Here is a 25,921-nt window from a genome sequence, read left to right on the forward strand (position 1 = left end):
AAAAAGTAACATTATTTCTTGAAGTCCCTTGTTCGGTCATTTGGTCGGCGTATGGGTCACATTTGACAGCTCACCTTTGTAGGCACTGCTATGTTGTTATGTTCGGCTCCTTAGCTGAATTTTCAGCGCTGTGGCCTTCGGTTCTGAGGGCTTCGTGTTTGATTCCCAGCAGGGTCGGAGTTTTACCTTTGTCTGGTTTATTACTCTAGCTCGGGGACGGGATGTTTATGTTCGTCTTATTACACACATTTATCTGCATATAACATAGTACCCTACAAGACACAATAGAAACACGCAGTAAGTAAATACATCCCTCCACATGGATTTGGCTTCAGGAAAGGCATCCGGTCGTAAAACTGGGTTAAGCCCATACAAAGTGCTGATCCCTGGTAACTTGGAAAAGGGCAGGAAGAAGTGCTGTAATTATAGTTTATTATAACGAACTTATTTACAACTGAACGGCATTCTTGAACATAGTGACACAAAGTAGGAAGAGTGACAGTAGTCCTGTACCCACTGAGCGAGGCCAAATGTGAATTGGCCCACAGCGGACTACAAGCGCGAACTTTACAGCTATGTAGTTGCTCAGATCTTTTCCAATAGAACAAGTACGACCTACGCCACCATAGCTCAACTTGTAGAGCATTCGACGCAAAATTAGAAAATTGTCGGTTCGGATCTCACTGTTATCCGGTTGGTCATTTTTTCCGTATTTAATATCTCTTCCTTACGTCGTCAACACGACCCAATAAGTCGTAGGCCAATGTGAAGTGCAAGTGCGGTCGTAAAAATTAAATATTCACATTTATTGATACTGTTTTTAGAAATTCAGAATGTCCTGATCCAAATTCTAAAGGAGTCTATTTTGATAGTACAATGCCACATCTTTTCGTAAAGACGTGGGTAGAATAACATACATTTTATCATCTTCATTCAGATGTAATTTATAAAGGAAAAAGAAAACCCGTGACACTTTAGCCCATTAAGGGCATTGGTCAGCCGTGATGGCTGCTGCCCAGCCAGATGGACTGTAGATTTTGGAGTACACGTGGTCAGTGTAACGGCATAATTAGCCGTATTGCTTGTCTTTCGTGACCATACCACTGCCTCTCATGTCAGACAGGTCTTCAATTGTCTCACGAGACTGCGTTCCAGCTCTCAGTCCAGAATTAAAATCCCTGCAGTGACCGGGAATCGAACCCGGGACTTCCGGGTAAGGGATAGGCACGTCACCCCTACACCATGGAGCCGGTGCATTTAATTCATACGTAATAGTTTTCAGATTCCATTGAATAACACTGATTGGGACGGGCGGATCGAATGAGACATCTAATTTATACAAGGTGTATCCGTGATGATGTTACGAACTTTCAGGGATGATGGAGGACAGCAAATGGATCAGTTTGAGATGAGGAACCGTAGTCCGTAAACGTTCGAGTCAAAAGATATTAATACTCCAAGTTGTTTAACTTCCGTCCGTTCTTAACAGACGCCAGGGTGTCGGAATTTCGTCCCGCAGCCTGCCGGAAGTCAATGACCCACCTCAATTTGTATTGAGGATTCGTGAACATCTGGATCAAACATCCCATTCAAAGTGGGTAGGAAAAGGAGGCTCTGTTTCATGGCCCACTCGTTCACCTGATCTCACTCCACTTGATTTCTTCTTGTGGGACCATGTGAAAAGCCTTGTGTACGAGACACCTGTCGAGACTGAAGAGGATCTCCTGGCAAGAATTCTCGCTGCCTGCGACGCTGTTCAGACGACATCGGGGATAATCGAACGGGTACGACAGAACTTTATGTGGCGATGCCATGCCTGGATTGACGAAGGGGGACGCCATCTCGAACATTTGTTGTAAATGGATCAGGTTCTGAAACTTGTGCAGGTAAACGGAGTTAAATGAGTAGAATTTTGCTTAACTTTTTACTCGATCGCTTCCGAAATATGGTTCCTCATCTCAGATTGATCCATTTGCAGTCCTCCATCGACCCTGAAAGTTTGTGATATCACGGACACACACTGTATAATTTCAATGTCACCAATGCATCTTTCCTTACTCTCCGACGCACATATTCCCCGAAAAGAGAGAACTCTTCCTCCACAAATGTCTTAAAATTGCTCTAGCTTCTTGTAACAACACAATATTTATGGTCTCATGAAAGTGATTGAAGTGAAGTGCTCCCACCATCAATAAACACAAAAGCACTCGCTAGTTTCTTGGAATACTGTAGAAATTGTAATGCTGTAAACCTTGTTAGTTAGGATGCAAGTGGAGAAGAGAATCCCAAGCGATATTATAAAAGCAGCGCGCACCACATCGTAACGCCACACAGAAAGGTCAGTAAATCCCCGAGGCTGTGGATGCCTTTAAGCCTCCGGCTGCTGTTATAACGTTTCCGTATCAAACAAACTTCTTACTTCTGCATGTTGATATCTTTCTAAAATGAGATTATGGAAATATTAAAGTTTCCTCTGCAGAGACCTGTCCATCATTTCTTAAATTAAATTTAGAACTCAATTTGCGACATAGCGTAACGAGTTTGCAGTAAGTTACCAGACTTCAGAAGTAATATAAACGATGCTTATTGGTGATATTATTAGAAATTATTAGAAACGCATGTGAGAGGTTCCTGCACAGTGGTACATATGAAAAGAAATAGTAACTTCACATTTTAACTTTGGAAGGGTAATATCTTTCAACAGATAAATTACTGTAGGCCTATATACCGTTGAAAGATATCTGTTGAAACAGCCCGCGAAAGATAGCCCCATCTGAAACATTCTACTAAAACGTTAACAGTTCATAATGTTACCAAAAGAATGTGCTAGTTGTCATGGTGGGTGGTCTGCCCGGACTCCCTTCCCACGCCAACAAACAAGACACTAACTTATTCTCAATAATGTGAATACAATCTCCAATATTACATCAAGACAAATTACCACAACTGTCTCCTATCTCAGCTTATTTAAGCTAATATTGGTGGAATATGATGATAATAGATGTCTTGGTATAGTTAACTCGTGCTTCACGACAGACCTCAGCCCACACACTTCTGGCTCGCAATGACTCCTGACATGCTCTTCCTGCGTGCGCAGTGGCAAAACATGCTCCTTTCCATCCGAACAACCCGATGATTCAAATATCCCCCTCCCACCCTATGGTGATAAGTTCTCATTAGTTAATAAATCCTGCAATAATAATAATAATAATAATAATAATAATAATAATAATAATAATAATAATAATAATAAAAATTTACAGCCTGTTTCCAGTCAGGAACGGAATGAATGAAGCCCCATCTAGCGGCGAGGATAGCAACTGTGCCGGCTGTCGAAGCCTGTCGTACTCCTCTGGGGGCAATGATTAATGACTGACAGATGAAATGAAATATTGGAGTGTGTTGCTGAAATGAAATATGACAGGAAAAACCGGAGTACCCGGAGAGAAACTTGTTCCGCCTCCACTTTGAAATCTCACATGGAGTGACCGGGATTTGAACCACGGAACCCAGCGGTGGGAGACCAGCACGCTTCCACCTGAGCCACGGAGGCTCTAAATACTACTACGACTAATAATAATAATAATAATAATAATAATAATAATAATAATAATAATAATAATAATAATATCTAGATGGCCTGGCTACCAATTTCACCATTTCAATTGTGCTGCTATCTAGCAACGAAAGCGGAATTCTACTGGAACGGACACCGTGACGGAGTCATCACCGTCTCGATCTTCCTATAAGAGGAGTTAATTTAATTTTGTCGGGTGACACTTAATGCCCGACCAGAGATATTTAGCATGACAACAACAGTAAGACAGCACCAAGATATTTAACCACCCTTAAAATGAGTTATCTCAGACTAGATCGAACCCACGAACTTGCTGGTCACTCTACCACTGATCCGCTGAGACATCTAATAAAACCTGTAAATGTTGGATAGTAAAATGTAATCAACTTTCCCTGTTTTGCACTGTATAGAAGCCCTGTAGCATCAACAGCATACACTGGATTGTTCTCGTCCAAACCAAGCTGTTCATAATAAATACCGTAAATAAACAAATAAAAAAGTGTAGTTTTTATTACTTTATACTGGAATACACTTCCTGGAATTTTGTTAATGTTCCTTCAAGTTAGTAGTCACCGACGCGATATTTCGTGCTGATGGAACGTTTGATAATTAGTTCGATCATTCATTCGTTCGCTCCACTGATTCTTTCGCTGCTAACTAACATACCTTTGAGATAAGACAAGGTTATCCCTCCTAGAATCCGGTGAAAGAGGAATTGAAAAGAGTTCTCGAATCTCTAGGAATGAGGGTTTGCCCTGAAGAATGGTAAACACTGTAGGAGTTGAGAAACTTTCTCGAGGTCAGCAATGAACAACAGCTGACGAAGTTGGTGAGTTAGGAAATACAATAGAAAAAGCCTTCTATGAGTGAATGAAAATAATGTCATAATCAGTTCAAGTCCCATGGGGTTTCCTTGTGTCTCTCCGGTTCTGCTAATTGATTGATTGATTGATTTTATTACTACGGGATTAACGCCGAACTAACACATCGAAACGGGGTGGAAAGAAGCGATCGTCGCCTAATAAAGGTACAGTTCCAGCATTTACCTGATGTGTTGGAAATGGGAAACCACAGAAAACCATCTTCAGGGCTGCAGACATCGTGGTAATCCATCACCTTCTCACCAAGGCGGCCGTAATTGAAATCCAGACAGTGCATGCGGAGTATTTGAAATGGAAAGTCATATCCTTGTGGTTGGGATTCCATGTAGACTGGATGTCCGGTGGCAAAGACCACAATATCAACACCCACGTATTTTTTTACAGTCTATGCTTTACGTCGCACCGACACAGATAGGATTTACGACGACGATGGGACAGGAGTGGGAATGAAGCAACCGAAGCCTTAATTGAAGTACAGCCCCAGTATTAGACTGATTCACGTAAATTTACTAAGCTTGTTTTCTTGCAAGAACTTTTAATATTTGTGCGTGGTTATTTGGTAGCTTGGTGCAGTCCTTGTTAGGAAAATCCTCCGACGAGCGTGAGTGGCATCTGTTGTGCACGGCAGTCTCACTGCAAGGTTGATTTTTCTTTTTTGCTTTACGTCGCACCGACACAGATATATCTTATGGCGACGATGGGATAGGAAAGGCCTAGGAAGTGGAAGGAAGCGGCCGTGGCCTTAATTAAGGTACAGCCCCGGCATTTGCCTGGTGTGAAAATGGGAAACCACGGAAAACCATCTTCAGGGCTGCTGACAGTGGGATTCGAACCCACTATCTCCCGGATAATAAGGGGCGTTATTTAACATAATGGCATGTTTCATCCAACGAACGGGATATCCTCAGTTCCGTGAAATGCGATTAATTTGAAAGAGACATTGAAAACATGCATCCATTCATCCCTCTTTCCAGCTTCTTCATAAACTCTTATGCCTTGTAATTTTCAGTGTACGAATTAACCAAGCGTCTCCGCACACGTCGTGTCCAAGTAGTTCAAAAGCGGCCTCGTTCTGTTCCACACCTCCCATAATTCTTCTTCTTTATTTGTTTACCCTCCAGGGTCGATTTTTCCCTCGGACTCAGCGAAGGATTCCACCTCTACCGCTTCAACGGCAGAGTCCTGGAGCTTCAGACTCTGCGTTGGAGGATACAACTGGGGAGGATGACAAGTATCCAGGGGGCCTCACCTGATATGCTGAACAGTTGCCTTGCGGGGGAATGCGAAGGTTGGAAGAGATAGACAAGAAAGAGGGAAGGAAGCGGCCTTGGCCTTGAGTTAGGTACCATCCCGGCATTTGCCTGGTGTAAAAATGGAAAACCATCTTCAGGGTTGCCGACAGTGGGGCTCGAACCCACTATCTCCCGATTACTGGATACTGGCCGCATTTTGCAGCTATCGAGCTCGGCACGAGTTATTGTAGTAGCAGAAACGCACTAACACTCAGTCCCCAGCAAAGGGAATGATTTAAGGTTGAAAGTCTATGACCTGTCTGGGAATCGAGTGCGTGGTCTGCGGGTAAAAGGCAGGCACGCTATCTTTACACCACGGATCCGCCGGAAAGGCCACAAACACCGTGACAATTGAAGACTCACCGGGTCTCACAAGCCTCCCCTTGTGAGAGGGGGGCGGTAGAATTAACACCCACGGTGACACCTGCCTGTCGTAAGAGGCGACTAAAAGGCGCCCCAGGGACTCTTAACTTGGGAGCGTAGTGGTAGCGAAGACGGGGCATTCCTTCCACTTCTGCCAGGTTCCTTACTTTCATTTATTATATCCGACCTCTCTTGCCTAACACGTGTTCTTTCCCGGCCCTAATGGTATTAGGTTTCCGATAACTATGGGATCTTTCACTTTCACGTCCTTCGTGGCCCTTGTCTTTCTTTGGCCGATACCTTCATTTTTCGAAGTGTTGGAGCCTAATACTATCGGGATAGGAAGGGAACAAGAGTTGACGAAGGGAGGTGAAGTAGGAATTATGAAAGTGAGGAAGGAGCTTGGCACAAATAAGTAGGGGCAATATCGGTCTCAGGTAGTGTCCCGGAGGTCCCCAACCTTCGCTTCAATGTTGAGAACACCTAGGGTCCTCCATTCGGTCGCCGCTTACGATAGCATAGTGTGGATGTGTTGTATGCCCCACCTAAAAGTGAAGCACACGGAGGTGGTGATTATTATTATTATTATTATTATTATTATTATTATTATTATTATTATTATTATTATTATTATTATTATTATTATTACAACTTGCTTTACATCGCGCCGATACAGATAGGTCTTATAGCGACGATGGGATGGGAAAGACCTAGGAGTGGGAAGGAAGCGGCCGTGGCCTTGATAAAGGTACAGCCCCAGCATTTGCCTGGTGTGAGAATAGGAAACCACGGAAAACCATCTTGAGGACTGCAGACAGTGGGGTTCGAACCCACTGTCTCCCGGATGCACCCGGATGACAGCTGACATCTTCGCGCCCCTAGCCGCACGGCCAACTCGCCCGGTATTATTATTATTATTATTATTATTATTATTATTATTATTATTATTATGAGGCCAAATATAGAGGTCATAGACTCCATAGCAAGTTAATATCCAATGTAGACACTCATGTCTCAGGAAGTTATATACTATGTGTAGCTGAAGGTTCAGTGGCATACTACTTAAAAGTACTAGTCATGTGAAACTCCGAGTTAGTTTGTTTGCTGGTTTACTTCTCTCTTGTTAAAATATTGTACGCAGCTCCTCTTAAAAAGCCATTCAATTGTATAATATTTCTTTAATCATCATGGAGCATTTGCTACTTACATTTTTAATAATGGCGAAAATAACAGCAAAATCTCTTTACTTTCAGTCATGGGACGCGCTGTGCTGGAGAAGTGGCAGCAGCTAGAGACAACGGAATCTGCGGCGTCGGCGTCGCCTATGACTCCAAAGTCGCAGGTAGGCACAGTATAAGAGATTCAGAACTTTACACTTTAGACAGAATGATTGTAATAATAATGGTGTCTTCTGCAACAGTGTTACCCGACATTGTATTAATCTTATCACATAAATAATTTAGAATGTAAATGGTCATTTAGTTTTTAAGACTGGTGTCCTTCCTGTGTTGTTGCAACAATATACTGTAACATCGACTTAGTTACTACCACCATGAACATATTACTTGGAGTGCTTCGAGACATTTTTCTTTCTAGGATATTATATCAAAGCACTGACTTAAAATCTAGGCCAAAAATTTCACAAAATAGGGTGCAGGACTGCTTTTAAAACAAAGGAAGGATCGAACATATCCAGACACAACGCCCAGCGCATAGTACTGGACATCTAAGCTGTTTTACATCGCACTGACACAGATGGGGACTGGCAAGTGCTAGGAGTGGGAAGGAAGCGGCCATGGCATTAATTAAGGTACAGCCCCAGCATTTTCCTAGTGTGATAATGGGAAACCACGGAAAACCATCTTCAGGGCTGCTGATAGTGGGGTTCGAAGTGATTGTCTAGGTTTTGATTCCGATGGAAGCCAGAAGGGAGTGGACGGAAATTTTTACAAGCTTCAGAAATAGTATACAAACTACATGAATATATTAAACACGTGACGCAGTGAGCGATAGACAAGAGAGAGGAGAGATACGAGACATTGCCGCATCACAGGAACCCATGTCAGCTTCATGCGATGTCTGTGCTCGAACGATGCAAAGAATTGTAAGCGAAGCAAGATCGTCCTTTAAAACAAGCGGGGCAGTGTGTTTACGTTCATCAGGAAATGATTTACCCATGTCAGCTGCATGCGATGTCAGTGTTCGAACGATGCAAAGAATTATAAGCGAAGCAAGATCGTCCTTTAAAACAAGCGGGGAAGTGTGTTTACGTTCATCAGGAAATGATTTACCCATGTCAGCTGCATGCGATGTCAGTGTTCGAACGATGCAAAGAATTATAAGCGAAGCAAGATCGTCCTTTAAAACAAGCGGGGCAGTGTGTTTACGTTCATCAGGAAATGATTTACCCATGTTAGCTGCATGCGATGTCAGTGTTCGAACGGTGCAAAGAATTGTGAGCGAAGCAAGATCGTCCTTTAAAACAAGCGGGGCAGTGTGTTTACGTTCATCAGGAAATTATTTACCCATGTCAGCTGCATGCGATGTCAGTGTTCGAACGGTGCAAAGAATTGTGAGCGAAGCAAGATCGTCCTTTAAAACAAGCGGGGCAGTGTGTTTACGTTCATCAGGAAATGATTTACCCATGTCAGCTGCATGCGATGTCAGTGTTCGAACGGTGCAAAGAATTGTAAACGAGGCAAGATCGTCCATTAAAGCAAGCGGGACCTTTTGCTTACGTTCAACACGAAATGGTTTTCGCCGCCAAAAACAAATAACTTCAACAAAATCGTCTGGTGGTATATGATTTACGATATGTACAGCCGCTCAAAAAAGTACTCTATAAGTCCCTCGCAGGTACATTTCTCAGAAACAAGTGAAACTGAAGATATATTTGTTGGTATGTATAGGGATGTATCTACATTTTAGTGAATTAGATTTTGATCTTTCTCTCTTAATCCGTTTACCTTCCAGGGTTTGTTATTTCCTTGGACTCAGCGAGGGATCCCACCCCTACCACCTCAAGTACAGTGTCCTGGAGAGTGAGACTTTAGATCGGGGTATACAGATGGGAAGGAGGACCAGTACCTCGCCCAAGCTGCCTCACCTGCTTTGCTTAACAGGGGCCTTGTGGAGGAATGGGAAGATTGGAAGGGATAGACGAGGAAGAGGAGAGGAAGCGGTCGTGGCCTTGAGTTAGGTACCATTCCGGCATTTGTCTGGAGAAGAAGTGGGAAACCACGGAAAACCACTTCGAGGATGGCTGAGTTGGCTCAATTGACCTTCTGAGGCTGAGTGGACCCCGTTCCAACCCTCGTACCACCTTCCAAATTTCGTGGCAGAGCTGGGGATCGAACCCGGGCCTCCGCGGGTGGCAGCTTATCACACTAACTACTACACCACAGAGGCGGGCTATTATATTATGATATTTTTTTTTTGCTAGGGGCTTTACGTCGCACCGACACAGATAGGTCTTATGGCGACGATGGGATAGGAAAGGCCTAGGAGTTGGAAGGAAGCGGCCGTGGCCTTAATTAAGGTACAGCCCCAGCATTTGCCTGGTGTGAAAATGGGAAACCACGGAAAACCATCTTCAGGGCTGCCGATAGTAGGATTCGAACCTACTATCTCCCGGATGCAAGCTCACAATGATAATAATTAAAATTACATGTGATAAAATGTCAAATGCGAAGATCATTCAGTACCCCGCGCTCATCCTCTGTTTATTTATTTTGATACTAGCGAATGTACCCGTGCTTCGCTACGGTATTCTACATTGTATTCGAATATCGAAGTAAATAGTGTACATACAGTAAATAAGATAGTTTTAAAATTGCATGTCTCTTAGCGTTATCCGAGAAAGAGCATGGGGAGGTCCCCGTACGTTGTTTCCAATGTAAAGTGTTTGTTACGGATTTGTGATATAACGGCAGGCTCACTTGCCTACTGGCATTCACAATCAGGTTGGGAAGTTTACATTATAATTGCAGGCCCCATTGCCTACTATGCGGACAGAATCGATTTCGGGAGTTTTCGTTAAAATGGCAGCCCCCTTTCCTACCTCCAGACAGATTACAGTTTTTATTATAATGGCAGGCAATTACCCTACTATCACTCGAAATTGAGTTGTGCAGTTATCATTATAATGACAGGCCCCTTTTCCTACTGCCAGCCAGCGTACTGCCAGTCACACCAAGGTGGTGAGTTTCCATCAAAATAGCAGGCCACTATGCCTAATGCCAGTCACATTTTAGATGAGGACATTTCTTTATAATGGCGGGCACCCTTGCCTACTGCCAAACACAATCGGGTAGGGGAGTTTTAAACAAAACTGCATGCTCACTTACCTTCTGCAAGTCAAATCGAGAAGGGAACTATTCATTACAATTGTAGGCCTTCCTTACTAATGACAGTTACACAGGAGTTGGAGAAGGAACCCTTTCCTACTGCCAGTCAAAGTCGGTGTGGGGAGTACTGATTACAATAGCAGACCGACCCTTTCTCGATCGCTAAATCGACATCAGTGAATATATATAGATCGACATACGAAAGTATATGCGTGTTTACAATATTGAAGACCTTCATTTACAGATTAACTGCTACTAAACGTACGTCATATCGACAAAGGATTATACCATAAGACACGCCGGATTTAGTGGCCTAAATGGCTGGTCCAATGATATGTCATCTATTCTTGGGTCAGATTTAGAAACGTGGAACAGGGTAAAGGTTTTGTAAGATCATCTCACATTACATTACTTTTCGGATAATAATGTGACAGCTACATACGTAGCATTTGGCTCACATATGGCTACTGAGTGGGCCAATTTTCGTGAAGAGTTTGATGATTCTGTATTTCATATAAGTAATTGAAAGTATGAATAATGCATGTGAAAATTCCAAATTGACTTAACATCGATTAATAGAGAAAAATCAAACGTAAAAGGGATACAGATACGGCATAAAGTCATAAGACCAAGGTTGTAGATCATTCCAAATTGAACGGAGATTGTGCAATCCGTTACGTGATAGGAATTTCCGAAGGTCTGCACCATCATTAAAATTGCCTGCATATTTCGATATTCTTCGGGGATAAAAAATGAAAAATTTAATGATATAGGATTTTTCATTCGTTACAGGCTAAAACGTATAATTTTGTCAAATTTCAATTATCTTCTTATTCTTCTGGCAGATTATGCCACAATGTGGATTTTGGGCGAGGCGGGTAAAAATTAGGACTTTCAGGAAATCAAAAATTATGGAGATTGTTATTATTACCCCTTAAACGGAAAGCTGTACGAAAATTTCGCCAAAATAGCCAGTGTAGAGGTACACAGTCGTTACGATTTGATTTATGTAGATAAGGAATCTGCTCCATGTAAAACACCTTTTGGGCTATGTCCGCTGGACTTAACCTGCAAAAGTGACCATTCATGATATCTCCCTTATTAATCCTCCTGACGAAAAAATGCACATGAAAAAAAAGGTTTAGAGGTGGAATTCCATCAGGTTTGGTCGATTTCCAGTCAGGTTGGTCTTGTTCTGTATATATTGTGGAAGAGTAAAATCACCATTTCGGTTCCTTATAAACCGCCAGTCCATTCCGGAACATGAAATGTTATTTACGTTTAAAACCTACCTTTGGACAGGTGGATGCTAAATATAAATTTTGTTTCGAATGTCTTCAGTAGTTTTCAAGTTGTAAGGAATACGCTTTACACGCACCCGCTCGTGAGTTAAGTCCGATGGGACTTGTACAGAAAAACGGTCCTTTAATGATATCTCCCTTATTGATCCTCGTATCGAAATGATGCACATGAGAAAAAAAGGTTTAGACATTAATTTCTACCAAGGTAGGTAGACTTCCATAAACTTTTGTTGTGTATATTTTTTGGAAGTGCAAAATCACTGTTTCGGTTTCGTATAAACCCCCAGTTAGTTCAGGGATTTAGAAACAATATTTGCCCTGAAACCTATCAAGGACAGGTGTATTCTAAATACGAATCTTGGTGGAAATGCATCCAGTAGTTTCTAGCATTCACGTACATACGGCGTAATTAAGGAAGAAAATAATACAGTTAAGAATGTTGAAACTAATAGAAAATGGATTATAACTGAGGACAGCCGGATAACGACAAATAAATAAATGCCGTGAGTTATGGATATAATAAAGCGCTAACAGAGGAGAAATTTAGGTTCAGTGATTCTTAGGTAAACAAATATGAAGATGACTAATGGTGTTATTACTTAATCTATTCGAGGGCGGTTATAACCTCCAACGATATTCCGCCAATATCCCGCAGATGAGCCGATTGATGCCTCTCTTGCCATCTACCCAAGGAACAACCACGAATTTAAAAGCATGATGAGGAAAATGGCAATACGTTACTTCCCTACTGGCATGCAGTCAGAGACGTTGCCATGGTAACCTGTAGGTTCGTTGTCGGTCTGTCGGTCACTAAATGCAGAGCATGATACCAGCAGAAAATTGTAAATTTCTCCGTCATGTGAAGAGTAAGGTAAATTATGAACATAACGAAAGTTGTTTATAATGAAGAGACGTTTCACGTACGGTAAACGAAGTTTACAGAAAATCAATAGTATAAGAGAAAATAGAGGAAAACCACTGTGGTTTTCCTATAAACACCCCGTCTATTCAAAGATTTTAAAATTATATGCATATCGGAACCTTTCCTGGGATGAGTATACTCTAAATATGAAGTTTGGCTGAGATCTATCCAGCCGTTTCGACGTGATGGTGGGAAAACCACTCTGGTTTTCCTATAAACCCCCCGTCTATTCAAGGATTTTAAAATGATATGCATATCTAAACCTTCCCCGGGATTAGTACAGTATACTCTAAATACAATGTTTGGTTGAGATCCATCCAGCCGTTTCGACGTGATGGTGGAAAAACCATTCTGATTTTCCTATAAACCCCCCATATATTCAAATATTTTAAAATGATATGCATATGGAAAACTTCCCCGCGATGAGTATCCTCTAAATATGAAGTTTGGTTGAGATCTATCCAGCCGTTTCGACGTGATGGTGGAAAAACCATTCTGGTTTTCCTATAAACCCCCTGTCTATTCAAGGATTTTAAAATGATATGCATATCAAAACCTTCTCCGGGATGAGTATACCCTAAATATGAAGTTTGGTTGAGATCTATCCAGCCGTTTCGACGTGATGGTGGAACAGACAAACAGACAGACAAACAGAAACAATTTTATTTATATAGATTTTTACACTCGTTCTTCACCCCCTTTCCATCCCCGCCCAAAGGAGTCCTATGAGTGCCTTACACAACAGTATATTTTTTTCCCAGATATTAAGTCTTATTTGTACCTATTTTGGTTGACAGCTATGCCCAAACGTACATGCATAATCTCACTGCTCTAGAATCCTGGAGCTGACGTTGCCATGGTTACGGCAGTTCATTTCTTTATCCGATTCCTAGAGCAGGGGTAGTGTGGTGCCAATATCTCCGTAACGGTTGGTTTTAGGGCCTTAAAACATGGTTTTCGGGCCCGTAGGGCTTACCGAGTTTTGTTCTTTGCGTCAAGAGGATTAAATTGAGCTTTGTCTCGTCCTTATACGACAAATTCGATATTTTGCCTATAATAGTATAAGAGAAAATGGAGGAAAACCGTTTTTCCTATAAAACCCCCGTCTTTTCAAAGATTTTAAAATGATATGCATATCGAAACCTTCCCCGGGGTCAGTATACTCTAAATATGAAGTTTGGTTGAGATCTATCCAGCCGTTTCGACGTGATGGTGGAACAGACAAACAGACAGACAAACAGACAAACAGATTTCAGCGACTATACGCTAACGATGTTAGGGTAGTGTACCTGCCCCTCATCCTGAGGCCCTGGGTTCTATTCCCGGCCAGGTCAGGGAATTTCACTTGGATCTGAGGGCTGGTTCGAGGTCACGAATCACTCATCCCGAACTTTTTTTCTCGGCCGGGTGGCCCACATCTCTACTCGCAGCCTAGCCGAGCTCAATAAAGCACAAATAGGCAGTCGCCTCCCCACTACCACTAAAACATGCCTTATGTACTCCTCCTTTGGGTAGATCTCTCTATTCCAGAGATAGAAATACACCAAGCACTCAAAACGCAATATGCCCACGTTATGAACTCTTTCCGTGTAATAGATGGCCGCACGGAGAAACCCTCAGAACACGTACTAGTGCAAGTCCTGACCGACCAAGATGTGCGCCGCCTAATGCTGGATGGAGTCAACATAAGGAACTACAATTACGTGGTAATAACACCGCCGCAGAACATCCTCGACCAACTTCATGCTAAGCCCGAATACATTCCCATCCTCCATGACCCTCCAATAAAAACAATACCACTCCCACTCTCCCTCCCTACCACAACTACCACCACAACCATCACAACCACTGCCACCACCCATGCCACAACTATAACCACCACCAGCACAACCTGCCATTCCTTCCCGGTCATGACATCAACCCTCCCCCTCCCTCCCATCTACCAACCCCCCAGCCCTCAGCAGACAACGTCTGAAATAACTCTACAGGACTATACCGCTGACCACGTAACGCCGACCGAGCAAGATTACTCCGCTGACCACGCAACGCCGACCGAGCAGCCACCATCTTCCACATCCACTTACAGCTGTGTTCTGTGTGGCATCACCCCGGACATCCCTACAAGGGACATCATCCATGAACTCCGCACCGCCGGCGTTCCAGTGAAGAGGGCCATAAGGTTACGTAACAACCATGGCCCTACTTATATGGTCCGGCTCCAACTACCAACTGAACGAGACATACAACAACTTATCACCACAGGAGCACAAATTTACGGCGAACACCACCGAGTGGAACCCTCCTATTCACCACCCCCATCCACCCGCCAACCATCAGCCACTATGCATCCTCGCCCCCGGCCACCCCCCACGCCAATCCCACCATATCGACAAGCTCACCCACCTCTCCCTCACTCCAGCCCCTACCATCCGCCCACACCCACATTGGATCTCCTCAACCTCCTCATCTTTTCCCTTCACAACTGTACAGCCACCCTACAACTCCTAACCTCACACCTACTCCCAACCATTGTCATCCCACCATACCCACAGTCTAGTCTAATTCAAAATCATGTGTATCAACAATTGTAACCCTAATGTAAGCACAAATAATTGTAACCCAAATGTAAAATATGTAAACATGTAACACCTTTGTATTTAAACCAATAAAGAGCACAAGAACAGACACTGCACCCTTGGCCAAGAGGCCAAACCCCTTCACATCTCCAAAATCAAAGCTTCTTCCTTTTTAACTTCAAACCCCCACCAAATCCCCAAACCCCGCCAAATCTCCTGGCCAGAGAGAAGGCGTAACCTTCTAGGTGGCCCGCCCCTCCCCTTCGGGGAGGGGAATTAAAACATCCCCCTTGGTCTTTGGTCTACTCAGCCTACGTGATTACAATTGAGGAGCTATCTGACGGTGGGATAGCGGCCCCGGTCTATAAAGCCAAGAATAACGGCCGAGAGGATTCGTCATACTGACCGCACAACGCCTCGCAATCTGCAGGCCTGCCGGCTGAGCAGCGGTCGCTTGGGACTGTTACGCTATGGTGTTTGGTTTTTATACTTCAACGGAGAGAATTTCCAACGGTACCGAAACATATCAAGAAAATGAATAACGTAGTTGGTTTCAGTGCTAGCAAATGTTCTCTCCTGCGAATTTTAAAGAATATGGGCATTAAGTACAAAAAAGATACTGAAGGACGAAAGCTTCTACGGTTGTTTTTAAGTCACATGTATTTCAACGTGAGGAGAGGTTGTCTTCACGAGTGCCTTGTCAGATGAAAGACAATATTGAGACTACTTAAATGATAAAGTTCGTCGCCATAAGACCTATCTGTGTCGGTGCGACGTAAAGCAACTAGCAAAAAAAAAAAAAAAAAAAGATAAAGTAGTTAAGAAAATATTTATTATACACAGTACATTGTGATACTCGTATTATCACGTATACCAAAGTATTTTTGGCAACGTTGCCGGGCTGAGTGGCTTAGACGGTTTAGGCGCTGGCCTTCTAAACCCAATTTGTCAGGTTTAATCCTGGTTTAGTCCGGTGGTATTTGAAGGTGCTCAAATACGTCAGCCTCGTGTCGGTAGATTTACTGGCGCGTTAAAGAACTTCTCCGAGACAAAATTCCGACATCTCCGAAAACCGTGAAAGTGGGACTTAAAACCAATAATATTATTACTCTTATTAGAAATTAGTACCGCAGAAGTATATATTTGTCCCTCTATCTGCGCAGTACACAATTCCACCTGCCATTCCAGCTGCACCGCGACCTAATTTTACGGTTTTCGGAGACGCGGAGATCCCGTAGGAGTTCTATTACGTGCCAGTATATCTACCAACAAGGTTCTGACGTATTTCAGCACCTTCAAATGCCAGCGGACTGAGCCGAGATTGAATCCGCCAGCTAGCACTAGCACTCTATCCTGTACCGTCTGAGCTACTCTGTCCTGCGTACGCTGATGTAACTACCGCGGTAACAGTAATCGGGTATTTTTGATCAGGTTGTATGTACAGTACTTACGAGATCGTTTACTGCGGGAAGGATATCCCTGGGTTACAACATGGATACGTACGAGGCAACATGGAGAAGTACAAAGGATAGAAAGTGGATCTTTATTCATTTGATGTACGAGAGGACTTTCGCATGACATATGATTTATTTCGATTGCAGTAAAAGCTAATACGCCCATGTGGCAGTAAATTCCCTGGAGGCAGAAGCGTCTCTTTGAAGCTTTGAAGTTCACTTTTCTCGTCACATAAGTTACATTATACTTAGAGTATTTTCATTGCCGAGTATGTAGCTCTTCGTCTCGTTCTGCAGATATCTACTGTACTACAAAGAGAAAAGTTTTACTACAATTCACATTGCAATGAAGACTGAAGAGCCGGGCTGAGTGGCTCAGACGATTGAGGCGCTGGCCTTCTGACCCCAACTTGGCAAGTTCGATCCTGTCTCAGTGCGATGGTAGGCCTATTTGAAGGTGTTCAAATACGTCAGCCTCGTGTCGATAGATTTACTGGTACGTAAAAGAACTCCTGCGGGACTTAATACCGGCACCTCGGAGTCTCCGAAAACCTTAAAAGTAGTTAGTGGGACGTAAAGCAAACATTATTATTATTATTATTATTATTATTATTATTATTATTATTATTATTATTATTATTATTATTATTATCACCATTATTTAATACCGAAGAAAGGCGAAAGTGAAAAAAGAATCGCGTGTGGTTTCTCGTTTAAAATGCACAGAAAAGTCTAGAATGAAACTCAGCGTTTACTAAGATGACCTTCACACGGGTTCGTTACATTCGCCAAAGTCTCTGTACTCAAAGAATTACAAACCACGTTTGTAGTTTTACGTGATCATAGACCACGGGACCACCATTTTTTCGTAGAATCCGTACCACAAGTACGTGATTATTTTAAAAATCCAGCACTCATTTGTCGGGATTCGAACCGCGGCCACCTACTGTATTATTATGGAAAGGAAGGTAGTTTCCATGTAGTGTTGAGAGGAGGGTGCCTAGCCGAGGTGGTAGAGGCGTGCTTGTTGCACGCGGTAGGATGTAGGTTCTGTTCCTCGTCAGGATATCAACAAATATCAAAATGAAATTTCCACTTCTGAATGAGATACATGGTCCTGAGATTTCCTCAGCCTACAACAAAAATAAGTACCAGACTGCAAAAGCAGCTGGGATTAAAGCTGAACTGTCCCAGGAGCTCTCAACTTGGGAGCCTGGGTTGGCGACCACAAGGCCCTTAGCTGAGTCCTGGTATTTCTTCCACTTACTTGTGTCAGCCTTCTCACTTTCATGTATTATATCCGAACTCTCTTGGTCAACTTTTGTTCTTTTACGACCCTGACGGCATAAGGTTTGCGAATCCGAGGGATTCTTTCAATTTGATATCCTTAGCGAGCCTTTTCTTTCCTTGGCCGATACCTTCATTTCGTGGAAGTATCGAACCCGTTTCAATTTTCCCCTCTGATTAGTGGTAATAGATGATGGTTAGCTAGATGTAGTTCCTTTTAAAATAATCACCACCACCACCATCACCACCACCACCACCACCACCACCACCACCACCACCACGTAGAGCTAACTACTCTGTCCCACTCAGTGTCGAGATTACGAGTAGCGGGAGCCTTTCCCTTCCACTCATTCAAGTGCCTCCATGGATGATCTCAACGCCTCTTCAGTCATCTACTTAAAATAACATTGCCACATAATTTGCTTCTACGTCTCTTATTTTGATATCATCAAAAGCTGGGTATAATCATCGCCTCGTAGACTTAATAGGACTTACCAGTCATCATTGTTAAAGGGGGGAGACCTAGCTCAACACGGGGAAAATAGGCCAATATTCATTCGATTGTTATATATGCTACAAACTTTGTTGACAAATGCTGCACATATCCCAGGATTGGAATGCTTAAGAGCTATCAGAAGCAACTTCAATAATGTCAAAATTCTAATTATGAAATTATAAAATAAAATGTTCAAAATTTCCCGCCTTTTTAACAATATATCACGGTTTCCTTCATAACCCTGTTACTGATTCACCGATAATTATGATTTTTTTCAGAGTTTCCTCCGATAATGTTGTACTACATTCTGTACCTCATTCAGGTCAATAGGATTTAAATTCGATTTTATATAACATTTTTATTTAAAAAGCTATTAATATTTTCTGGTGCTCGGACTAAAAACGCGACAAAAAATCCAAATCACGGTCTATGTTAATGATTGAGGTTCATTTTGTAGATGGAGTTTTGATACACACTTTAAAAAATGAGAAGTACGAAAATTCTTATAAACTTGGAATTTATAAGGGAAACAGTGATATACCGGTATTGCTAAAAAGGCGGGAAATTTTGAATATTTCATTTTAAAATATTAAAATTATTAAAATTCTGACATTATTGAAGTTGATCCTGGTTGCCAGGAAGCATGCCAATACTGGGATATGTGCAGCAATTGTCAAAAACAATTGTAGCATATTTAACAATCGAATGAATAATAACCTATATTTTTTCCTTTGTTAAGCTGGGTCTCCCCACTTGATCTTTATTAAATTACAGTTAACAAATATTACATAATCGTATGACTCCATTTCCAGGTCAATTCAAAGTTTGTCCATAGTCTTACGTCTGAAAACCTTCATATTTATAGATTTATACGAATTTATATTTCGTCTTTATGCATGCACATATAAAATCGCTTTTAGACCGTAATTTTCAGTGTGGTTTGAATGTATTGATTTTGATGCCCGAGTAGTCGAAATTTTCTTTATAGTGATATGTAATCTCTTCATGTTATTTTCAAATTAATTGTGACATTTATGTCTGGAATACATATCTTCCTGAAACCCGGAACATCTTTATTGGGTCATGTCCTATACAGGTGATTATTAAATAAAAATATGACGGTATTCTTCACAGGAAATAAGGAGTAAAATCGATGTTTTCTTAGTTTCGCTCATACCACACAGACATTCAAGGTTTCTTTAATACCACATGGTTGTTTACTATATTATTAATGTTTCCTGAAATGATATTATACCCACAAAAATCCTACACAAAATTTTTAACAAACATTTCTATTCATTATTTCAATCATTTGGTCATTAGAAAGTATTTTGATTTTAGCGGTAAAATGAATTTGCTAAGATCTTAACATTATTATTTACATAATCGATATAAAAAATGTAGGCAGCTACATATTGTATTAATGGATCTCATTTCATGAAAAGTATCAGTATCTTTAATGAAGAAGAGGTTGGAGTGGGGGGATAGAAATTTATTCAAGTTCCTCTCGCAAGAAGTTACCGGCTGACAAATATGATAATAAATTACATAGACTGAAATTTTACATGTCAGCGTTAATTATCGTGGTAATTCCTTGCCAACGCCGGTAAAAACTGGTTTCTCATTAAGTATATTCATCTTTCAATATAGTTAAAACAACATATGATTACCAATTATTGACGTTTTACAGTTTAAAATTAACCACTAAAAATTTCGGAATGATTCCTCAGCTACCTATAATTAATCCTACAACTTAGTACGAACATCGAACACGACCATATTTTGTCTTTAGGTACGGAACTGTGGGCTCTTATATTTTTTTCTCTAAATTAATTCTACGTGGACTGAGTGAGTTGGCCGTGCGGTTAGGGTCACGTACCTGTGAGCTTGCATTCGGGAGATGGTAGGTTCGAGTCCCACGTCGGCGGTCCTGCAGATAGCTTTTGTAGATTCCCATTTCTACACAAGTCAAATGCTGGGACTTTATCTTAATTAAGGCCACGGCTACTACCTTCCCAGTCCTAGCACTTGCTCACCCTTGTGTCACCGAGAATCTTCTATGAGGTACTGACGTTAAACCACCCCAACAACGAAAAACAAAAACAAAAACAAAAGAAAAGGAAGAAATTCCATGGCTGCGTAGCATTGTCCTCAAATCTGTTAGATCAATTAAAACAGCACATCTTTTCTTTCTGTTAACTGTTGTAATGTCCAGTCAACGCACACCATCACCTGTAGCAGGGGCGTAACTTAAGGGCCTGCAGGGCCCCGCAGACTCCTCGCTAAATATATCTATATCTAGCCTAATGTCACTCTGCACGGAAATGGTCCGGGCAGTTGTTTAGAATCAGTCTAAATAGTTTGCTTTAAAATTTGTTCGTACAGTAATTGCCATCTAGCAGCAGTTATTATAGCACAGCTGTAAACAATGCTTCTCTATTTTTCTTTTTACAAGTTTCTTTACTGTACGTCTCACCGACACAGACTGGTCCTATGGCGACGATGGGATAGGAAAGGCCTAGGAGTGGGAAGGAAGCCGAGTGGCCTTAAGTTACAGTCCCAGCATTTGCCTGGTGTGAAAATTGGAAACCACGGAACATCATCTTCAGGGCTACCGACAGTGGGGGTCGAAGCCACTATCTCCCGAATACTGGATAGTGGCCGCACTTAAGTGACTGCAGCTATCAATCTCGTTTCAATGCTTTTCCTTGCCATCTCTCACAAAACCACGGCAGACTCCTAACAAAAGACATACCCTGAATTATTTAAAAATAATTACAGTCATGAAAATTGATAGGAAAATATCATATTTTAGTTAGAAAATGATACATTCTTGCTATGTAGTGCATCTGAGATCGTATTATGCAAAAATGTTACTGAACATTTATTCGACAAAAAGAAGTAGGTGTAGTAACACATAGTCAGTTCAGCTTCGAACATGCTATTTACGCGAATGCGTATAAGTTGTGTTACTTGATATTTTTCGAACTTTATTTGAACATTTCTTGATTTAATTTTGTTGATATATTTTTCTGTGTTGTAATCGAATAAATTATTATAACTGAGACTTTGGTATCGGTCACAGAGTATAGTTCCGTATTTACTGTAAAATGAATCCAAATTTAAGTACGAATAACTAAGTGGTGCATGGTTCAGCAGTTTAGCCGTTAAGCCATGGATGCTGCCAAATCAAAAAAATTAACGTTATTTTATAATAACCTTGCGATAGTGAATAATCCCTTTGTTTACATCATTTGACAATATACTGAATATTGTCTGAAAAATGAAAATCCACAGCCTGTTCCCAGTCATACGACCGAGCCAGGAAAGGAATTGAATGAAGCCCCCATCTAGCGGTGAGGATAGGAAATGTGCCGGCAATGATAAATGACTGATAGATGAAATGTTAATGGAGAGTGTTGATGCAATGAAATACGACAGGGAAAACCGGAGTACCCGGAGAAAAACCTGTCTTACCTCCGCTTTTTATCCAGCACAAATCTCACATCGGGATTTGAACTACGGTATCCAGCGGTGAAAGGCCGGCACGTTGACGCCTGAGCTGCAAGGCATTGAATATTATTAAATTTATGTCAGTTATTCGTAGGTTTTACATTTACTGAGCGGGGCCCGAAATTTTATGTTGGCAGGCGGGCCCGTACCACAATCGTTACGCCCATGACCTGTAGCGAAACAATGAACTTCCTCCAAACCAGATTCCTCCAATCCATTAGTTATCATCTTCCTGACTGATTGGTGACGGACGTTTCTTATAAATCCTGCATGATGGTAAGATCCCAGAACAAGCGCGTAGGTTTCAAACTAGTTGCGGAGTCCACAACGGGATCCGCTCTGGGATCTGCCTGGAAATACTCGTACAGGTATTATATTTGCAGACATCTTGATAGCATCTCGCCACTCTGAAGATGTGAGTCCTATTTTGTGGATTAACCATCGATTGCCAGGAATATATTATTGCTTTAATTCTGCTTTTTTTTTCCTTTTGAGGAAGTTCACACCAACCATTTCTCGTATTCACGATTCCTCAGTTCTTCACGGGCTATTTGAATGCAGTTCTAGTGGTAATCACATATGGACTTGCGGTTTTAAGTACTGTTTTGCATTTATTAATGTGTTTCAATAATATCCTTCCCATTTTGAACAAAGTAGACCTAGCCACTCGAATTTTCTTGCTCTATATAGCATTGTATCAGGTGTGCCATCAGGAAGGCATCTTTACAAATACTTTAAGTGTCATTCAGGAATTTTAAAGGAAGTTTATTTGATGCAGCGTTTTGGAACGGATATATGAACATTCGCCGAATATAACGGTTGAGAATTATTAGCGTTTGTTCGAACATGACTAAGTAACTAGACGATAAAACTTGAAGTTTGTCAGCTATGTTCTGATTTATAAAATTATATGTGAAAATTTTAACTCCCAAATATTGGTTGCTTTCAGCTAAAAAAAATATTTAATATTAATTCCACCCAGCTGAATACCTTCGAACTCCAAATAGATCTTTCTAATTTCTAAAAGATTTCTCCTGCGTCAGGATTCGCTACAGAGTCACGAATCGCATAGGGCCTATAAACGTACAAACTTCAAAATTTCACTTAAAAGGATATATAAATATTAAATACGGTTCAAAATCACTATTTTTAAGAATTTTTTGTAAAATGAATAGTTTTGTCATAACTCAGACCATACCGACTTTGTAAACAAACCTCACAGGCACTTTAGCGAAATATTTCGCAACAGATGACCAAATACAATGTAAAGAGACATTCGGCAACAAAACAAAAATTAAAACACACAATTTGAACTATAAAACACACAAAGCATGTGAAGTAACGAGACAAATAATGAAAATAACGGGGCCATAAACTCTCCTCTCTTTAGTTTATCCACCGCCTTCTTGACGATGGAAATAAAGTCACAAGTGTACTTTCTTGGGATATATCGTAAATATGCCGATTCATTATTCCTTCGGTACCTACATGAAAGTTGTTATTGCTCCCATGTACCAGTTTGGTTTAGACTGCCTTTGTACAGCAAGAAGTGGCTGAAGTAGGGTTTTGGACATGTTAAATCCCAATTTTAGTCACTCGTTCATATGACGAGAAAGGAATGAGAAATATTTACAAGCATAGATTTTTTATTAATAATGGATTCTTACAAAGTATATTTCTTTAAAACGGTTACTGACAAAATACTTTAGTGCACAAGGCATGCGAGGGTTATATCGCACATTCTCGACTAGAAAGGATGACGCCACTACAAAGAGAAAGGCGAACAAAGAAGCGATGACAGCATTCCTTCTCTCACAGAATGGAGAACGGACAACGCACTCTGATAGCGGCCATGTGGCGTGCTCTCTTCAAAAGAGGTCACGAGCGTCATGTCTAACCCTTCCTCAGCTTCCTTTCTTTTCAAAATGTATGTCTTCTGTCCAGTTCTGCAGCGTATAAGATGGAATATATACGATTTAAAACAAGAGATATATCATACTGTGAATGTCGTCGGTAAACATCAATGGTCCCATCCCATCCCATCCCATCCCATCCCATCCCATCCCATCCCATCCCATCCCATCGAACCCATTCATTCATTCATTCATTCATTCATTTTTACATTATCAGATAAGTACCCAACATGAAACTTTGTATGTTTAACTGTGACACTCAAACTTCACCTAGTGACGCATATGCCATGAAATCCGTTGGAGGTGTAGGAGGGAAAGGACTCACTGTCAGTAATATCGACACTAAGTGTGATAGAGCGGTTACCTCTGTGCCTACCCCGTCTTTATTCCCAGAATTAATTTGGTAACCATTTCTGATGCAGGCTGAGTGAATGAAAGAATCGTGAGCCTCTTCAGAAATGGAAGTCATGTTTTTTTTAATTTTACAACTTTTTGATGGGGAACAGAACCCATACCCTTTCGTGTGAGCCAAGAATGCAAGCAACGCCCCGGAAAAAAATCCCCATCGAATAGGTAAGTGTAAGCAATAAGACATTGGGATGGAGGCCGAAAAGTGTTCCGGTGGTGTCATTTTCTTCCAGTTGTCACTGGTCAGTTTCCTTTCATCACAGTTCAATATTTTGTTACCTAGAAACTGTCGCTGGAAAATCACATTATAAATCTTCCCAGCTGTTCTCGATTTATTAACCCAATAAATAAATACATACATACATACATACATAACATACATTACATACATACATACATACATACATACATACATACATACATACATACGTCGGGGGTTATAGATCTAGAGATGTAGCTACTTCACAAAATATGTATTCACAGTTTTCTCAACACAGGTCATGACACATTCACAACATTCTCTGACTTGTAAGCAGATAGCAAGGCTGTATCTGGTATGTTCATGGTTAATCATAAAATACATATTTACCCAAGCATGTTGTGTGAGGAACATACATTTTCTGTTTTACATTTTACTGCAGTTTTATTTTGCGTGATTATCTACTGTATTCTGCCACGCTACCCATGCCCTGAGCTCTGTTCACATATGTACAAACATATGAGCACACAGGCATAACAAAAAGTACACAAACCATATTCATTACTGTATGACGAAAGCTGGCACACTAGATAATAAAAATGACATGGTCAGAGAGACGCCGACGTAATATAAATGGTAATGGGTAGAAAACTAACGCACTACAGAGAGAGAGAGAGAGAGAGAGAGAGAGAGAGAGAGAGAGAGCGAGAGAGAGCGCGCGAGAGAGAACTACAAGCGTTCCCTATACCGCAAGTGGACAGCAGATAGCCTTCTGGGTCAGTAGTTTGTATCCTGACAACATAGGAGGAGTAAACGATTCATTTGAAGTAAACTGTTATATCAAAATATAGGTCTACATCTTAGTATTACTAGAAACATATTTATTTCATTGTATTTTGTTTGCGCAAAATATTTATTCGAATATTACGATGCTTATGTCTGTGAAAGTTGTCTCCGCTGATCTTTCTATGACAGCCCGATAGAGGAATCTGTGAATGTTATCTATGCAAATCTTTCTCTGTTAGTCTGATAGATGGCTCTGTAAAATCGAGTATGCCAGAATGTTAGTTGTTGCTCCATGCTGGTTTAATAAGCGAGAAACAGAAATAAGTCCATCTCAGGATTTTCTTTTTTTCAAAAGTCCTTTATGATGAAACTTACATACAATTATTCAGTACAAGGTTTTAAATAGGGGCTGCCTGGCCAAGGCAGTTAAGGCGTGCTCGGTTCACCCGGAAGGACGTAGGTTTCGTTTCACCGTTAGGAAGTCGTACAATTTAAGAAACGAGATTTCCACTTTACGTTCCACCCATCCAGGGGCCTTCATGGCCTGTACGGAGATGACTCTGCTTTGCTTTTCAGGTTATTAAATGAAGTCTGTATGCACTGCCTA

The 25,921-nt window shown here is 41.3% G+C and overlaps 1 protein-coding gene across 1 annotated transcript in view; it reads left to right on the forward strand.

The window, feature by feature from the left end:
* The window catches only part of LOC136877163 (neuroendocrine convertase 2), a 579,705-nt gene that overhangs the window by 347,863 nt on the left and 205,921 nt on the right, over window positions 1-25,921 (forward strand). The window contains exon 7 of the mRNA XM_068228426.1: window positions 7,367-7,455. Coding sequence (XP_068084527.1) covers window positions 7,367-7,455 — 89 coding nt within the window. The remainder of the gene's footprint in view (window positions 1-7,366; window positions 7,456-25,921) is intronic.

The sequence above is a fragment of the Anabrus simplex genome, chromosome 1, assembly GCF_040414725.1.
Source record: "Anabrus simplex isolate iqAnaSimp1 chromosome 1, ASM4041472v1, whole genome shotgun sequence".
NCBI classification, from domain to species: Eukaryota; Metazoa; Arthropoda; class Insecta; order Orthoptera; family Tettigoniidae; genus Anabrus; species Anabrus simplex.